This window comes from Bison bison, unplaced genomic scaffold (assembly GCF_000754665.1).
Source record: "Bison bison bison isolate TAMUID 2011002044 unplaced genomic scaffold, Bison_UMD1.0 scf7180017864473, whole genome shotgun sequence".
Classification (NCBI taxonomy): domain Eukaryota; kingdom Metazoa; phylum Chordata; class Mammalia; order Artiodactyla; family Bovidae; genus Bison; species Bison bison.
In genome coordinates this window covers 6,719,082-6,736,112 of record NW_011495034.1, presented here as the reverse complement: position 1 = coordinate 6,736,112, position 17,031 = coordinate 6,719,082, and the positions used below count along the sequence as shown (strand labels likewise).

The 17,031-nt window shown below is 36.8% G+C and overlaps 1 protein-coding gene across 1 annotated transcript in view; it reads left to right on the top strand.

Annotated features, from left to right (window-relative positions):
- Positions 1 to 1,435: 1,435 nt before the first annotated feature.
- NKAIN2 (Na+/K+ transporting ATPase interacting 2) overlaps positions 1,436 to 17,031 on the top strand; it is a 622,544-nt gene continuing 606,948 nt past the window's right edge. The window contains exons 1-2 of the mRNA XM_010861954.1: positions 1,436 to 1,447; positions 1,542 to 1,679. Coding sequence (XP_010860256.1) covers positions 1,436 to 1,447; positions 1,542 to 1,679 — 150 coding nt within the window. The remainder of the gene's footprint in view (positions 1,448 to 1,541; positions 1,680 to 17,031) is intronic.

Sequence of the window (17,031 nt, the reverse complement as noted above, 5' to 3'; positions counted from 1 at the left end):
TCAGAATATCATATTCCACTGCTGGGACTCTGGAAGGTATTTTGTATTTAGAATATGTAGGATAGAATATAAATCCGAGATCCTCCCTGTCTCTCTCTCTCTTTTCTTTTTTTTTTATTCACTGCCAAGACCAAGTGAAACTTAAGATTTTATTAGGCTGGACTATTGCTGTTACAGTATAACATGGTACCTGGTGTGTCTTAGGAAATAGAGGTGTTATGCCAACAGTTGTCATGAGTTTATTTTCTCCTTCAATGCCTGATAAGAAAATGTGCTGTCAGTTAAAGAAGTGCAGTGGGAATAATGATCATTCTAGAAGCCTTCAAACTAGGCTACAGGTATTTAATTTAAAAGTAAATTGTCTGTTTGAAGAGTTAGTATGTCCTTTTGACAAGAAGTATTAAAGCAGAGTGATAAAGTATAGTTAGTGACTTAGGGGTTTTAAAATCATTTTCCTCTAAATGCTAGCTGAAGACCAATTGTTGAATGTCTGTGCTTAACATCAGTTTCGTTTACAATGTTTTAGTTTGTTATCATTCCACCTGAGGGCAGGCAGGAAACATACAGCTGAGTTTAATTCACACCATTCCCTTTGCTTTGTTAGATCTGATGAGAGACTTGCTAGCTATTCAAGTTTCCTTTGTTGATGTAAAATGGCACTTCTGGACTACTGGTCAGTCTCAGGGTTTTTTTTGTTTTTTGGGGGCTTTTTTGGTGAGTTGGTTGGTTGATTGGTTTTGGTTTTTTCTTCCCACTGTTTAGATTTTTACATATGACTTAATTGTAAGTTTCTAAGCACAGATGAATATAGAAGAATTAGAAATCCCTTGTTTCTTGTGTTTAAACAGTGATGCTTTATTTTTTTTTCCATTGTTTGAAGTTTCTTTTAGGGCCCTCCTTTTTTCCTGGTTACTGTAGATAACTGGATATGATAAAAAAAAAAAAAGTTACATTTGATTTATAATCTAATCCTCTTAAGGTTAGAAGGACCCTAGACATTAGTCAAAGTCCTACATTTTACAAATAAGGAATCAGACCCCCAGAGAAAAGAAATGACTTCCTGGGGCACTACGGCTGTCTGTGACAGAGCAACATCCAAAGTCTGGTCTCCTGACTTGCTGAAGAGTTCTTTTTCCTCTCCATCAACCCCGTGTGTTCCATTCCCAACTTATATGATGACATCTGAGCAGATTCTAACAACAAACCCTTCATGGGGACGTCATTCCCCAAGCTTGCTGGTTGATGACTTCAAGTGTTTGACAGTGCATATGACAATATAATTTATCCTGTGACTGCACAGATGACATCCTGCGAATACTACTTGATGCCGCCACAAAATCATCCCTGAAAGGATTGCAGCTGTCTCTGGATCCATAGCTCTCATAGCCTTCCTTTGAAATATACCCCAAAATGTCATTCGCACTGTTAAAGACAAATGCCAGATATGGTAACACAGTTATAGTTGCTGATTATCATGTCAATGTGATCCTTTTTTTCTCTCATCATTGTGCTTATCTATATATCCTATTTTGCTATTTTAGGTTTGTGTGCTGGAGAGGCAAATATTTGACTTCCTTGGATATCAGTGGGCACCTATCCTGGCAAATTTTGTACATATTATTATCGTCATTCTTGGTTTATTTGGAACCATTCAATATAGACCTCGTTACATAACAGGAGTAAGTACCCTTCCTGTTTTCTAAAAATTTTATTGAAATAGAGAAAAAATATGCAAACTATATATGTCTTGAAAATTATTTGTAAACTCTATCTTTAAAGTAGCATGTGTTTCTTTATATAGTTTCATGTTATATCAAAAGTAATTTAAAAAACTGTCAAATTTAAAACACTTGGCAGTGAGTAGCAATAAATGGTACTTTATTAAAGTACCAATAAATTGTACTTTCAGCAAATATTCTTTTGTAAATACAAGGACGATAGAAATGCTATGTGAAAAATTATAAAGTCATGTTTTCCAATTTAACAGATTCTAGTGGGACTTTTCCCCATTTTAAATAATTATATTTTGTCAACTGAATAAAGGTAGTTTAAAATCAATACAAATGAACATATAGTATTAATGTAAAAATGTTAATACCTATTAGGGTGAATATTTGACATACTTGAAAGTCAAAACAGTCTGGACCACTCTGTGTCTTTCACAATTCTTTTTTTGGCTTGGAGGAAGTATTTTGCATTCTCACTCAAGTTAAACTTACTTAACATAAAAGTGAAATCCAACTGTGTTGTAGTTGCTATGGGAACCATAACTTAGGATTTTTTACTTTTGTGTGTGTCTCAGATCTCAGCTATAGCTCTTCATTAATGTAGATTTTTTTTATTGCCATCATTTTTTTTTCTGCTTCTTCTGTTTTTGACAAAGCAAAAAATGTATAGTATCTCTTTAAAATTGTAAAGCAAGTTTTTGATAAAGGCATTTATATGAGACACTGTAGCTAAAGATCTGCCTTATTCAGTGCAAACCAGCAAGCCTTCTTGGGTCTTATGAAGCCTCGTTCACATAAAAGATGCCCTCCTATTACCTGTTGTTCTCTCTGGCATCTGGAACCCAGATAAAGCTCATGGGTACTGAAACAGGCAATATGGTGGCAACTGGGACCAAGGGGTACGCTGGCTGGCTAAGGTTGAGTTGGGAGCCCCATAGTCTTCTCTGGGAACAGACCCAGATGAGCACATGTCCTCTCTAAGGGTATGCTTCCATGTAAATCTTGTAATACTTTTTACAAGAATACAAGTAGGATGTGTTCTGTTGCAGAGGGTTTTTCAGTGCATAAGATATGATAGTAGTGTTCACTTTCTTGTATAAATTGTAATTTTATCCAATGTAAAGGAAGTGGTACAGTGTGTGGGAGTGGGTTTTCTGTAGTCATAATTCCAGGGTTAAAATCTTTAACCTACCAAATTCTGTATGACTTTGGACAACATAACCTAACCAATCCTTAGTTTCTTACATTAACAATGAAAGTAATTATTGTGATTATATTGACTCAGTTCAGTGATTATATTGACTCAGTTCAGTTCCGTTCAGTTGCTCAGTTGTGTCCGACTCTTTGCAACCCCATGAACTGCAGCATGCCGGGCTTCCCTGCCCATCACCAACTCCCGGAGTTTATCCAAACCCATGTCCATTGAGTCAGTGATGCCATCCAACCATCTCATCCTCTGGCATCCCCTTCTCCTCCTGCCCTCATTCTTTCCCAGCATCAGGGTCTTTTCAAATGAGTCCGTTCTTAGTATCAGGTGGCCAAAGTATTGGAGTTTCAGCTTCAACATCAGTCCTTCCAATGAACACCCAGGACTGATCCCCTTTAGAATGGCCTGGTTGGATCTCCTTGCAGTCCAAGGGACTCTCAAGAGTCTTCTCCAACACCATAGTTCAAAAGCATCAATTCTTTGGTGCTCAGCTTTCTTTATAGTCCAACTCTTACATCCATACATGACTACTGGAAAAACCATAGCCTTGACTAGATGGACCTGTGTTGACAAAGTAATGTCTCTGCTTTTTAATATGTTGTCTAGGTTGGTCATAACTTTCCTTTCAAGGAGCAAGCATATTTTAATTTCATGGCTGCAATCACTATCTGCAGTGATTTTAGAGCCCCCCAAAATAAAGTCAGCCACATGCTTTAATTTAATTGTTACATGCCATTACATGAAACAGTCTCAATTTACCATTCCTCTTCCATTAGACTTTGAGGCTCCTCCATGATTTTATTCTAATAAATAGTGTTAATCTGAGTATCACCATATAAGTATGTCATGTCCACTTGTGATAAAGTTCCCGGAATAAAAATCTAGGTGTGGATCAAATTTTTTGAATGGCTTAAAAGTTTTTTGCTTCTTTGTTTTGAGGAGTGAGTGGGATATTATATTGGGTTGGCCAAAAAGTTCATTGGGTTTTTCTGTAACATCTCTTTGACCAACTCAATATAAAATGATGTTGGCACAATGCTTGGTATTTAAAAGCTTAGCTTTTTTTTTAAAAATTGTGTTTATTATCATTTGAAAATAATACTGAACTGTATAGACTAATAAGAGCCTGATAGGCAATTTGAAATAGAGTATGGTAATCTAAGTTATTGGTTGAACTCTCTACCACTTTTAAACTGCTACAGCTCTCAAAAATTTTTTTGATATTTCTGTGTACCAAATTAAACTCATCTTCTTAAATTACATATGCACAAATCTTTTCAATATAAGATATAGTCTCCAGTGTTCCATAAGAGTTACAATGTCATGACATGCCTTTAAGATTGTTAGAGCTTTTATATAATTGAGAGGATCTCTGAAATCTTTCTGAAGTCTTAGCTGCATGTCTTAGCATTGCATCTTTGATTTGATCTTGACTTGCAGACACCATTCTGAATTTGTTCTTTTTCTAGAGGCAACGTCTTTACTTGGAAAATCTTTTGCCAGCTGGAGATGCTGTAAAAGTGAAATTTTTATTTTCCAACCTAGCAAGTCTTCAGTTAACAATGTACCCTCTAAATTGTACTTGAAAACGGGACTGTTCCTTTAGCTCATCTCTCGTAATATCATGTTGCTGCTGCTGCTGCTAAATCGCTTCAGTCGTGTCCAACTCTGTGTGACCCCATAGACGGCAGCCCACCAGGCTCCCCCATCCCTGGAATTCTCCAGGCAAGAACACTGGAGTGGGTTGCCATTTCCTTCTCCACTGCATGAAAGTGAAAAGTGAAAGTGAAGTCGCTCAGTCATGTCCGACTCTTAGCGACCCCATGGACTACAGCCTACCAATATCATGTTATGCGTAGCTAAAAGATGACGAATAATACTGTCAACCATTTGCTTGGAAATCCCATTAGCCAGATCCACAAGTTTGTAGATATATTTTCTATCTTCAAAGTTACTGCAGGCAATATTTAGCCTTATTGTTCCCACAATAATTGTTGTGAGCCTTCTTTTCTCCAGTCCTCAAAAACCATTTCTTTACTGTTTTTCCTGTTTTCCCTGATAGTCTTCTCACTGTCCTTCTGGCCTCCATCTGCCACCTTGTCTCAGAGTTAATGCTATCTATTTTAGGTTTGTGTTATAGTATCACTCAATTTCTATACTAGTTACCTATTTCTATGTAATTTCTATATAACAAACCATTTCTATATATCAAATTAGTGGAATCTCATGGCTGTGATGCCCTGCTGAAACTCAAAAGTTGATTCATGAAAATAGAGAATTTGCCATAAAAATGGAATAAAGGATTTTCAGTTTGCCTAAAGATGATAAAAAGAATTTTAGTTAAACAAACTTGAATGGAATCATAGGTGACAGAAATTCTGGTCAAAGAAGGATCTGGGTTTAGCAGGAAAATGCAAAATTGGCAACAAGCTATAACTAACAACACGGTACTGCAGCAGTTAAGAAATATCCATAGTCTTTCTGTATTCTGGATATTGAGATATTAACAATGAAATTTCTTTTCCTTTCCCCTGAAAATGTAAGTTCTTATGATTTCTATATTTGTCATTTTACATCACAATATAAAACAACTCAATATAAAAATAGAGATAAGCACTTTCATCAGTTCACAACTGAAACTTATTTATATTTTTGTACATTTTGTTCATCTGTGTGCAATTGAAATGTATCTGATTACGCTACATCTCAAATATGTGTATTTTTATTTTAAGTAATATCAAATAATTTTGGAATTCATGTGGCTATTTCTTTGATCATGGTCCAGTCAAAGGTTTTAGCATAGTCAATGAAACAGAGATAGATGTTTTCTTCTAAATATCCCTTGCTTTCTCTATAATCCAGAAAATGTTGGCAATTTGGTCTCTAGTTCCTCTTCCTTTTCTAAACCCAGCTTGGACGTCTGAATTTCTTGGTTTGCATAATGCTGAAGCCTAGCATACAAGATTTTAAGCATGACCTTTCTTGCATGGGAGTTGAGTATGATTGCCTGATGGTTAGCATATTCTTCGTTACAACTATTCTTGGGAATTGGGATGAGGATTGACTTTGTCCAGTTCTGTGGCCACTGCTGGGTCTCCCAGATTTGCTGACATAATATACACCTTGATGGCATCCAGGCTGGATGAGTTACAACCCGGAATCAAGATAGGCTGGAGAAACATCAACAACCTCAGATATGCAGATGATAGCACTCTAATGACAAAAAGTTAAGAGGAACTAAAGAGCCTCTTGATGAGAGTGAAGGAGGAGAGTGAAAGAGCTGGCTTAAGACTAAATATTAAAAAAAGAATAGATCATGGCATCTGGCCCCATTACTGCATGGCAAATAGAAGGGGAAAAAGTGAAAGTAGTGACAGATTTCCTCTTCTTGGGCTCCAAAATCACTGTGGATGGTGACTGCAGCCATGAAATCAGAAGATAATTGCTCCTTGGCAGGAAAGTAATGACAAACCTAGACAGTGTGTTGAAAAGCAGAGGCATTACTCTGCTAACAAAGATCCATATAGTCAAGGCTATGGTTTCCCAGTGATCACATACGGTTGTGAGATCTGGACCATAAAGATGGCAGAATGCCAAAGAATTGATGCCTTGGAACTGTGGTGCTGGAGAAGACTCCTCAAAGTCTCTTGGACAGCAAGGAGATCAAACCAATCAATCTTAAGGGAGATCAATTCTGAATATTCACTGGAAGAACTGATGCTGAAGCTGATGCTCCAGTATTTTGGTCATCTGATGAGAACAGACGACTCAGTGGAAAACTCCCTGATGCTGGGAAAGATTGAGGGAGAAGAAGAACGTATCAGAGGATAAGATGGTTAAATGGCATCACTGATGCGATGAACATGGACTTGGGAAAACTCCGGGAGATGGTCATGGACAGGGAGGCCTGGTGTGCTGCAGTCCATGGGGTCACAAAGAGTCAGACTCGACTGGGCGACTGAACAACAACAGCAATTTCATTGTTTATTTAACTCTTTACATATTATTATATATTATGTAATATAATAAATATATTATGCTATGGTATATATCGGGGGCTTCCCTGGTGGCTCAGTGGTAAAGAATCCACTTGCCAGTGTAGGTGATGCAGGTTTGATCCCTGGGTCAAGAAGATCCCTTGGAGAAGGAAATGGCAAACCACTCCAGTATTTTTGCCTGGGAAATCCCATGGACAGAGGAGTCTGGTGGGTAACAGGGATTGCAAAAGAGTCCCACACAACTTAGCAACTAAACAACAACAATAATGTGTATATCATTATACATCATACTGTTTTCATGTTTTTATGATAAATATTTCCCTGTAATCATCACCATAAAAAATGCCCTCATCTTCATTTGTGATTTTGATCCTTAAAAAAAGATACCTAAATATAACTAAATAATATGAACAAGTTTAAATCCTTTAGTATATAGTTGACAATTATGCATCCAGAATCATTTTATTAAATTATCCTCCCACCAATGTACAGCAGTGTTTTTCACTGCACCCCTTCTAACCCTGAATATTATCTGTTCTCATATTTTTTTAATCTACTGAAAGAAAAAGTATCATTTTTATTGCATTTCTTATCTTACTGAATTGAACTTTTTTCATATTTTCATTAGCCATTTTTATTTCCTTTTCAAGGGATTGTCATGCTGTATTCATTGCTCATTTTTCTGTGGAGCCTTAGGGTTTACCATAACAATTTTTACGTATAGATCACTTAGTAAAGATCCTTACCCTTTTAAATATCATACATTTTCATTTTGATATTTATTGTTTTTCTCTTATTAAAATGAACTTTCCCTTTGTGATAACTTCTATTTATTTTTAATTGGAGGCTAATTGCTTTACAATGTTGTATTGGTTTCTGCCATATAACTGTGAATCAGCCTTAGGTATACATGTATCCCCTTTCTCTTGAGCCTCCCTCCCATCCTACCCCCATCCCACCCCTCAAGGTTATCACAGAGTGTAATGATGTATTCATTACCTGTAGGCCTAATTTTGCTAAAACAAAAAGGCAGATGCCCAAAAATAGAGGCTAAGAAAAAAAGTGTCACTTTCCACATTTGCTATTTGTAGAGAGTTTCAATTTATTGATGGTACATATTATTCTATTAATTGAAAGCTTCCTCCCCGCCTAAAATAAGCATGTGGGCATCCTTGAAACACTGAGCACAGTAGCAACAAATAAAATTTAGAGTATTGGTAATGAGTTTCATTTCCTTAACTAATTTTCTCTTTCATAAGAACAAAGAAGAAAAATTTACAACAGTTAATTGGGACAAGAACTCATTAGTACCCTTTGAAGGCCTCTGGCATTTCAAAGAATATAATATGTTGAAGTAAAATTAAATGGATGATTTCAATTCCAAGCAAAAGAGATTTGAAGCAAGAATCCATAAAAAGTATCTGTATTGCATAACTCTGTAGCATCAAGAGTCCCAAAGAAAAGCCCAGATTAACTTTGGTGGAATAATTCATACATAAATACATACAAATGGCTCCCATGAAAGAATTACCTTATGTCATAAATGAAATTGCCAGATACATCTTCATTTGGGCTAAAGACACTGGCAAGCAGAATATGATTTGAGATATCCAGTAGGTATTAGTTAATGACAAAAAATGTTGATGAATTGCATGCTTTAAATTGTCTAAGATAATCTGAGGAGTATGTGGTTCCTAACTGGGAAAGGCACAGCAATTTTTTTGGTGATATTACCACAAAACATGTTGTCATAACTCTCATTATTTTTTCCTGTTTTTTTCTTTCTTCCCTCTCTTCCTTCATTCCTTCCTTTTCTTTCCTCTTACCTTCTCCCCACCCTCCTTCCCTCCCTTTCTCCGTATTTAACCAAGTTATTTTGAAAGAAAGAAGAATACCTTGCAGAGCTTGAAACCACTGACTTGGTCAGTTAAACTCATCCCAAAACTAGAAATGAATTCAAAATAGCTAAAAATCCATTATTCAGATTTCATAAAAACAAGAGAAGAGAACAACATACCAAAATCACAGTGATAGGAATCATATATCTTCTTTTCTTACCATTTCCATCACCGTTCACAGATGCTACTAGATTACTTCCTCTACAAATCCTACAAACCTCACATTAACTTTGTAAATTTTCTGTTCAAACTCATGTAACTAGGAAATAGCAGAGTCGGGATATGGACCCATGCTCTTAACCAAAGCCATACTCTTAACTACCATACTGAACTACCTTTTATGTGCACAGCTCAAAGGGCCATAATTTATCTGACAAATGAAAACAGGTTTTGTTAAGATTTTGGCAGATCCAAAATCTGTCATAGCATTTGCCGTTTGAAGAGCAGTTAGATTTTAAATTGCTGTCTGCAATTTATATCATTCTTATATCAAGGTTAATGGTATTTGCTATGTATTTAGTGAGGAAATGACCTTTTGTCTCCAGAATTAAGAACACAAAGCCCTAATGGTGCACATTTTATTTTTGCAGAAGGATAGTATCAGAGAGTATCCTTAATTTCCTGAAATAATGAATTAAAATGATATTTTAAAATTGTTTCTTATGGCAATCAACATTTGATAATGGTAATTCATATATATACATAGTACATATGTATGTATATAAACATAATTTGCATATGATTTATAGTATATATTAAGAACAGAAGTATCTCCACATTTATTTCAAGGAGCTTTAAGTAGCTGGTAGGAGAATTCATTTCTATATAATTGAAAAAATACCCTTATTATATACCAAAACATGCATGTATGTATATTACTATTCCTATAGAGTTTTTCTATGACATCAGTTTAGGTTATAATAAGTAATCCAAATTAAACAAGTGGGAAAAACTGGGATCAGTATCCTGTTTTGTTACCAAAAAAATCAAGAGATTAAAATAGTATGTGACATGATGTACAAGTTGCTCAGTTATGTCCAGCTGTTTGCGTTATGTACAACAGTTATGTGCTTTGCATTATGTACAACAACAGTTATGTACAACTCATGGATTGTAGCCTGCCAGGATCCCATCTCCATGGAATTCTCCAGGCAAAAATACTGGAGTGGTTGCCATTCCCTTCTCCAAGGGATCTTCCCGACTCAGGGATTGAACCTGGGTCTCCTGCATTGCAGGCAGATTCTTTACTGTCTGAACCACCAGGGAAGTCCTTTAAACTAGTACAGTTACAGCTGATTTCAGGAAGCAGGAATATGATGTTTAGAAAGAGAAGCCAATATTCATGAATTGTCATTCCTTGTTTTTTTTTTTTAAATAATGAACTATTAGACTGTCATTAAACCTCTACTCATTCTTCTGAAATAATGAAGAATTGAATACTGCTTTCAGTTTGCATATTAAAATTTTAGATGAATAATTTCACATTGTTGCTGAGTACTAAACTTTGCTTCCTTAATTTGAGACACTTTTTTTTCTATATTATTATTTAACATATTAATAATGGTTTATCAACGAGTATTTCTTTGTGAATTGACACATATCCTTCTCTCCTTTGAGGGAGGGCAGGGCATAAAAAGACATCAATGGGTCAGCTTCAGACAACATGTCATCTGTTCTGACGTCCTTGATTTTGCTTTTCCTTGAGCCAGTTTATTAAAAGAAAGGAAACCCATGTCATCTGGGACAAGTCTTGAAGGCCACATGGAGTTATCAGAAAACAAAGCTAAGACCTATTTTATAAAACCATTTTGTTATGGCAGTTTGGGACATGTACAGATTCCTCAGAGGGTGTGCAAAAGCAAATAGAAACTCAATTTGTATGGGGAAAAAAAAAAAAAACTCCATGTTTTTGGAATTTACTATTTACTGATAACCAGCCATGGTTTGAATTTTAAGTTTTTAAGGAGCTCAGGTCCCCGTGGAAACTATAACCAATAGCAATATGAGGAGTAAGTTCTGTGTCCTACTCCCAAGTCATATGTTTCTTTCACTCTAGTAATATGACTGTCCTAAAAATTTGTGTACTGTATTTGGTCATTTCTAGGAAATTATTAATCTATGTTTAGGCAGTTGTTTTGAGTATTTGATTCATTTTTTGCAGGAAAAAATATCCAAAAGGAAATGTATTGCAGCTGAAGCATTAAAAATGCACACTTTCTGTTCAGGACAGAAAATCAATGTAGATTAGAGATGAAAAGACTTGAGATAGTAGTAAATTAACATTGCTTCTAATGACTTAGTAGTTGTGAAAATAAGTCTTTTCCCATAAGCCTGGGAGGGGGAAAAAAACATCATTACAAGTTTTATGGATTTAGCCTCTAGTTCTAAAATAAATGTAATAATGCAACATGGTGAATGCAATTTATTCTCAAAAGGATGTATTCCCTTAGGGAATTGTGGGCCATTTATTCTACAAGAATATACTTGTGCTCACATTCTGTTGTTAGGCTGTGACTAAAGATTTATAGAATGTGGCAAGTATAAGTAATTACATTCTAACAGTCTAATTTCTGTTTGTAAGTCATCAAATAATTTTTGGAAAAAAATTCTGAGGAGAGACGTGAGATAGATCAGTTCAGTTCAGTTGCTGAGTTGTGTCTGACTCTTTGCAGCACCATGGACCGCAGCACACCAGGCTTCCCTGTCCATCACCAACTCTCAGAGCTTGCGCAGACTCATATCCGTCGAGTCAGTGATGCCATCCAACCATCTCATCCTCTCATCGTCCCCTTTTCCTCCTGCCTTTAATCTTTCCCAGTATCAGGGTATTTTCCAGTGAATCAGTTCTTCTCATCAGCTGGCTAAAGTATTGGAGATTCAGCTTTAGCATCAGTCCTTCCAAAGAATATTCAGGACTGATTTCCTTTAGGATTGACTGGTTTGGTCTCCTTGCAGTCCAAGGGATTCTCAAGAGTCTTGTCCAATACCACAGTTCAAAAGCATCAATTCTTTGACACTCAGCTTTCTTTATAGTCCAGAATTTCAAAAACAAAATGTAAAATTAGATTTATAATAAGATAAAAATCCTCTTCCTTGCCTTTCTCCAGCTGTTCCTAGTCTCTTTATAGTTCCTGAGTGGTCTATATAGAGACATGTCAGAGGGTCTGTAAAAGCAAAATCATTTTACTCTAATTTATTTTTGGATCACACTGTTTTGACAGTCCCCCTCCCAAATCTCCCCTTCCCAATGGAGTTTGTCTTTCTTTTATTCTTGAAAGTGAGAAAACAGGCTTTAAAAAAAAATACATTTCCTATTTCCATTTCTTACTCATTCTGTTCATATTTTGGAAACCCATTGCTTTCCTGTTTGAGTTTAGGCCATTTTCTTTGGACTTGACCATGATTTTATCAGTAACTTTTTGTTTTTAGGTTAGGCTCTTCTTTCCTGGAGATTTCCCTCTCTCCAGTCTAAATTGGTGGCTCTTCAGGCCTATTACACATCCATCTATCCTTCTCTGCACCCCCTGAGTTAGAGTCATGCTTTCTTAGATCATACCTATTTTCTTTCTAGTATTCTTCACACAAATTTCTGAGAAAGTTTGTTCTGAGTTTATTCTACCTTTACACTTGAGTGATAGGTTTACTAGAGGCAGAATTCATGGGTGAGAATCAATCTTCCTTCGAGCAGTGAAGTAATTTTCAATTGTATTCTAGGAAGCAAGGTTACTGATGGGAAGTCTGAATCAATCTGTTCTTCATTCTTTTGTAGGTAACTTGAAAAAACATCTTGCAATATTCATTTCATAAGGGTTGTCTTACCATTTCCAAAGGAGGTGTCTGAGTGTGGACCTAATTGAAAATCTTGTAGGCCTTTTTGATTTGAAAGCATGAATACCTTCAACTCTGGAGTGTTTGTGTATCTATCATTTTGATGATGATTATGCTTTTGACCATTTGACTTTATCTTCAGGTAATTTAATTTAACAGTTATATGTATTATAACTTTGTTTATTTACTTATTTTAAAAATCTCATTTTTTTTTTTCCTATAGGGGATTAAATGCTTCTCTGTTTCCAAAGGTGGTGGAGGGACTGTGCTTGTTTTCCAGCCCACATTTACACTCACTGTTATTCATACGTTCCTTCCTCAAGTCTCCAGATTTTAAAGAATTCTGCCTAGTAGTTAATCTTCCTCTGCATCTGTGGCTCATCCATATATACTGTGGACTGCCAGTTGCTCTACTCTGCTTATTAATGAGCACTTAAATGTCCAGTCTTCCTCTTCCGGCAATTGATCGAAATAGCTCTATTTTGCTGCTCATAATTTTAGGGCTGTAGAAGTTGCATGCTGTTTGCCTTTTTGAATCAGAAGTGGAACAGTAACTATTAAAGTCCATTAAAGGTGGTGCTAGTGGTAAAGAACCCGCCTGCCAAGGCAGGAGACATAAGAGACATGAGTTCAGTCCCTGGATCAGGAAGATCCCCTGGAGGAGGAAATGATACCCATTCCATATTCTTGCCTGGAGAATCCCATGGACAGAGGAGCCTGGTGGACTACAGTCTATGGGGTTGCAAAGACTTAGACACAATTGAAGTGACTTAGCATGCAGACACACACAACATATTTTACTTTGAAATTGTTTCCTTTTCTCAGGGAGTTCTGAACAGGTGGCTTTGTTATACAAAGGTATGGAAATCCAATGACTATTAGAATTCCTTCACTCTTTAAAAAGTCCTTCATTGATTGTTTATTATATGGTAAGGACTATGCTATGTGTAAGTTATACCATAACAAACAAAGCCTCCAAATGTTTCCATTTTAAAAGAGGGGAGAAGAAATATGTAACCATGTAAAAACAATGCTTATCATAAATTCTATGAGAGATGTAAAGGATATCACAAGATTCCCAGAACAGATTTGATAAGTCAACGAGGGGGCTGAAAAGATTCCAGAGATCCTTCATAGAGGAAATGACACATGAATTAAGATTTAACATTTGAGTATGATGGGGAAGACAGGAAGAGGTGATAATTTCAGGCAAAGATAGCAGAAGTAAAAGCATAGAGGTGTTTAAAAATGTAACAGTATTTTTATTGATTTGTATTAGATCCACATGTCTGCTACACAGAGGCTGGACTAGTTAAAATTAAGGCTAACTTGGTAGCCTTTTTTTCCCCCTTCATCAGGCTCTCCCATCAGAAAGCTTCCATAAGCTTCTTATCCTCTCCATCAGAGGGCAGACAGACTGAAAACCACAATCACAGAAAACTAACCAATCTAACCACATGGACCACAGCTTTGTCTAACTCAAGGCTATAAGGCCATACCATGTAGGGCCATGCAAGACAGACGGGTCATGGTGAAGAGTTCTGACAAAATGTGTCCACTGGAGAAGGGAATGGCAAAACACTTCAGCATTCTTGTCTAGAGAACCCCATGAATAGTATGAAAAGACAAAAAGACAGGACACTGAAAGATGAACTCCCCAGGTCGGTAGGTGCCCAATATGCCACTGGAGATTAGTGGAGAAAAAACTCCAGAAAGAATGAAGAGACGAAGCTAAAGTAAAAACAACACCAGTTGCGGATGTGACTGGTGATGGAAGTAAAGTCCGATGCTTTAAAGAGCAATATTGCATAGGAACCTGGAATATTATGTTCATGAATCAAGGCAAATTGGAAGTGGTCAAACAGGAGATAGCAAGAGTGAATGTCAACATTTTAGGAATAAGCAAAAATGGATTGGAATAGGTGAATTTAACTCAGATGACCATTATATCCACTATTGTAGGCAAGAATCCCTTTGAAGAAATGTAGTACCATCATAGTCAACAAAATAGTCAAATGCAGTACTTGGATGCAATCTCAAAAACGACAGAATGATCTCTGTTCCTTTCCAAGGCAAACCATTCAATATCACAGTAATCCAAGTCTATACCCCGACCACTAATGCTGAAGAAGCTGAAGCTGAACGGTTCTATGAAGACCTACAAGACCTTCTAGAACTAACACTCACAAAAGATGTCCTTTTCATTATAGGGGACTGAAATGCAAAAGTAGGAAGTCAAGAAACACCTGGAATAACAGGCAAATTTGGCCTTGGAGTACAGAATGGAGCAGGTCAAAGGCTAACAGAGTTTAGCCAAGAGAATACATTGGTCATAGCAAACATCCTCTTCCAACAACATAAGAGAAGACTCTACATATGGACCTCACCAGATGGTCAACACCGAAATCAGACTGATTATATTCTTTGCAGCCAAAGATGGAGAAGCTCTATACAGTCAGCAAAAATAAGACCGGGAGCTGACTGTGTCTCAGAACATGAACTCTTTATTGTCAAATTCGAACTTAAATTGAAGAAAGTAGGGAAAACCACTGGACTATTCAGGTATGACCTAAATCAAACCCCTTAGAAAGACAGAGTGGAATTGAAAAATAGATTCAAAGGATTAGATCTGATAGACAGAGTGCATGATGAACTATGGACAGAGATTTGTAACATTGTACAGGAAACAGGGATTAAGACCATCCCCAAGAAAAAGAAATGCAAAAAAGCAAAATGGCTATCTGAGGAATGCTTACAAATAGCTGTGAAAAGAAAAGAAGCAAAAAGCAAAGGAGAAGAGGAAAGAATACCCATTTGAATGCAGAGTTCCAAAGAATAGCAAGGAGACATAAGAAAGCCTTCCTCAGTGATCAGTGAAAAGAAATAGAGAAAAACAAAAGAATGGGAAAGACGAGATCTCTTCAAGAAAATTAGAGATACCAAGGGAACATTCATGCAAAGATGGGCTCGATAAAGGACAGAAATTATATGGGCCTAACAGAAGCAGAAGATATTAAGAAGAGGTGGCAAGAATACACAGAAGAACTGTACAAAAAGGATCTTCATGACCCAGATAATCACGATGGTGTGATCACTCACCTAGAGCCAGACATCCTGGAATGTAAAGTCAGATGGCCCTTAGGAAGGATCTCTATGAACAAAGCTGGTGGAGGTGATGGAATTCCAGTTGAGCTATTTCAAATCTAGAAAGATGATGCTGTGAAAGTGATGCACTCAAAATGCCAACAGATTTGGAAAACTCAGCAGTGGGCACAGGACTGGAAAAGGTCAGTTTTCATTCCAATTCCAAAGAAAGGCAATGCCAGAGATTGCTCAAACTATCACACAATTGCACTCATCTCACATGGTAGTAAAGTAATGCCCCAAATTCTCCAAGCCAGGCTTCAACAGTATGTGAACCATGAACTTCCAGATGTTCAAGCTGTTTTTAGAAAAGGTAGAGGAACCAGAAATCAAATTGCCACATCTGCTGGATCATCAAAAAAACAAGAGAGTTCCAGAAAAACATCTACTTCTGCTTTATTGAATATGCCAAAGTCTTTGACTGTGTGGATCACAACAAAATGGATAGTTCTTAAAGTGATGGGAATACCAGACCACCTCATCTGCCTCTTGAGAAATCTGTATGCAGGTCAGGAAGCAGCAGTTAGAACTGGACATGGAACAACAGACTGGTTCCAAATACGAAAAGGGGTACATCAAGGCTGTATATTGTCACCCTGCTTATTTAACTTCTATGCAGAGTACATCATGAGAAACGCTGGGCTGGATGAAGCACAAGCTGGAATCAAGATTGCCAGGGGAAATATCAATAACCTGAGATATGCAGATGACACCACCCTTATGGCAGAAAGTGAAGAAGAACTAAAGAGCCTCTTGAAGAAAGTGGAAGGGGAGAGTGAAAAGTTGGCTCAAAACTCAACATTCAGAAAACTAAAGTCATGGCATCCAGTCCCATTACTTCATGGCAAATAGATGGAGAAACAGTGGAAACAGTGGCAGACTTTATTTATTCGGGCTTGAAAATCACTGCAGATGGTGACTGCAGCCATGAAATTAAAGGACGCTTAGTCTTTGGCAGGAAAGGTATGACCAACCTAGACAGCATATTCAAAAGCAGAGACGTTGCTTTGCCAACAAAGGTCTGTCTAGTCCAGGCTTTGGGTTTTTTTGTTTTTTTTGTTTTTTTTTTGTTTTTTTTTTACTTTCTCTTTATTTTATTTTTTTTTTAAACTTTACATAATTGTATTAGTTTTGCCAATATCAAAATGAATCTGCCACAGGTATACATGTGTTCCCCATCCTGAACCCTCCTCCCTCCTCCCTCCCCATACCATCCCTCTGGGTCGTCC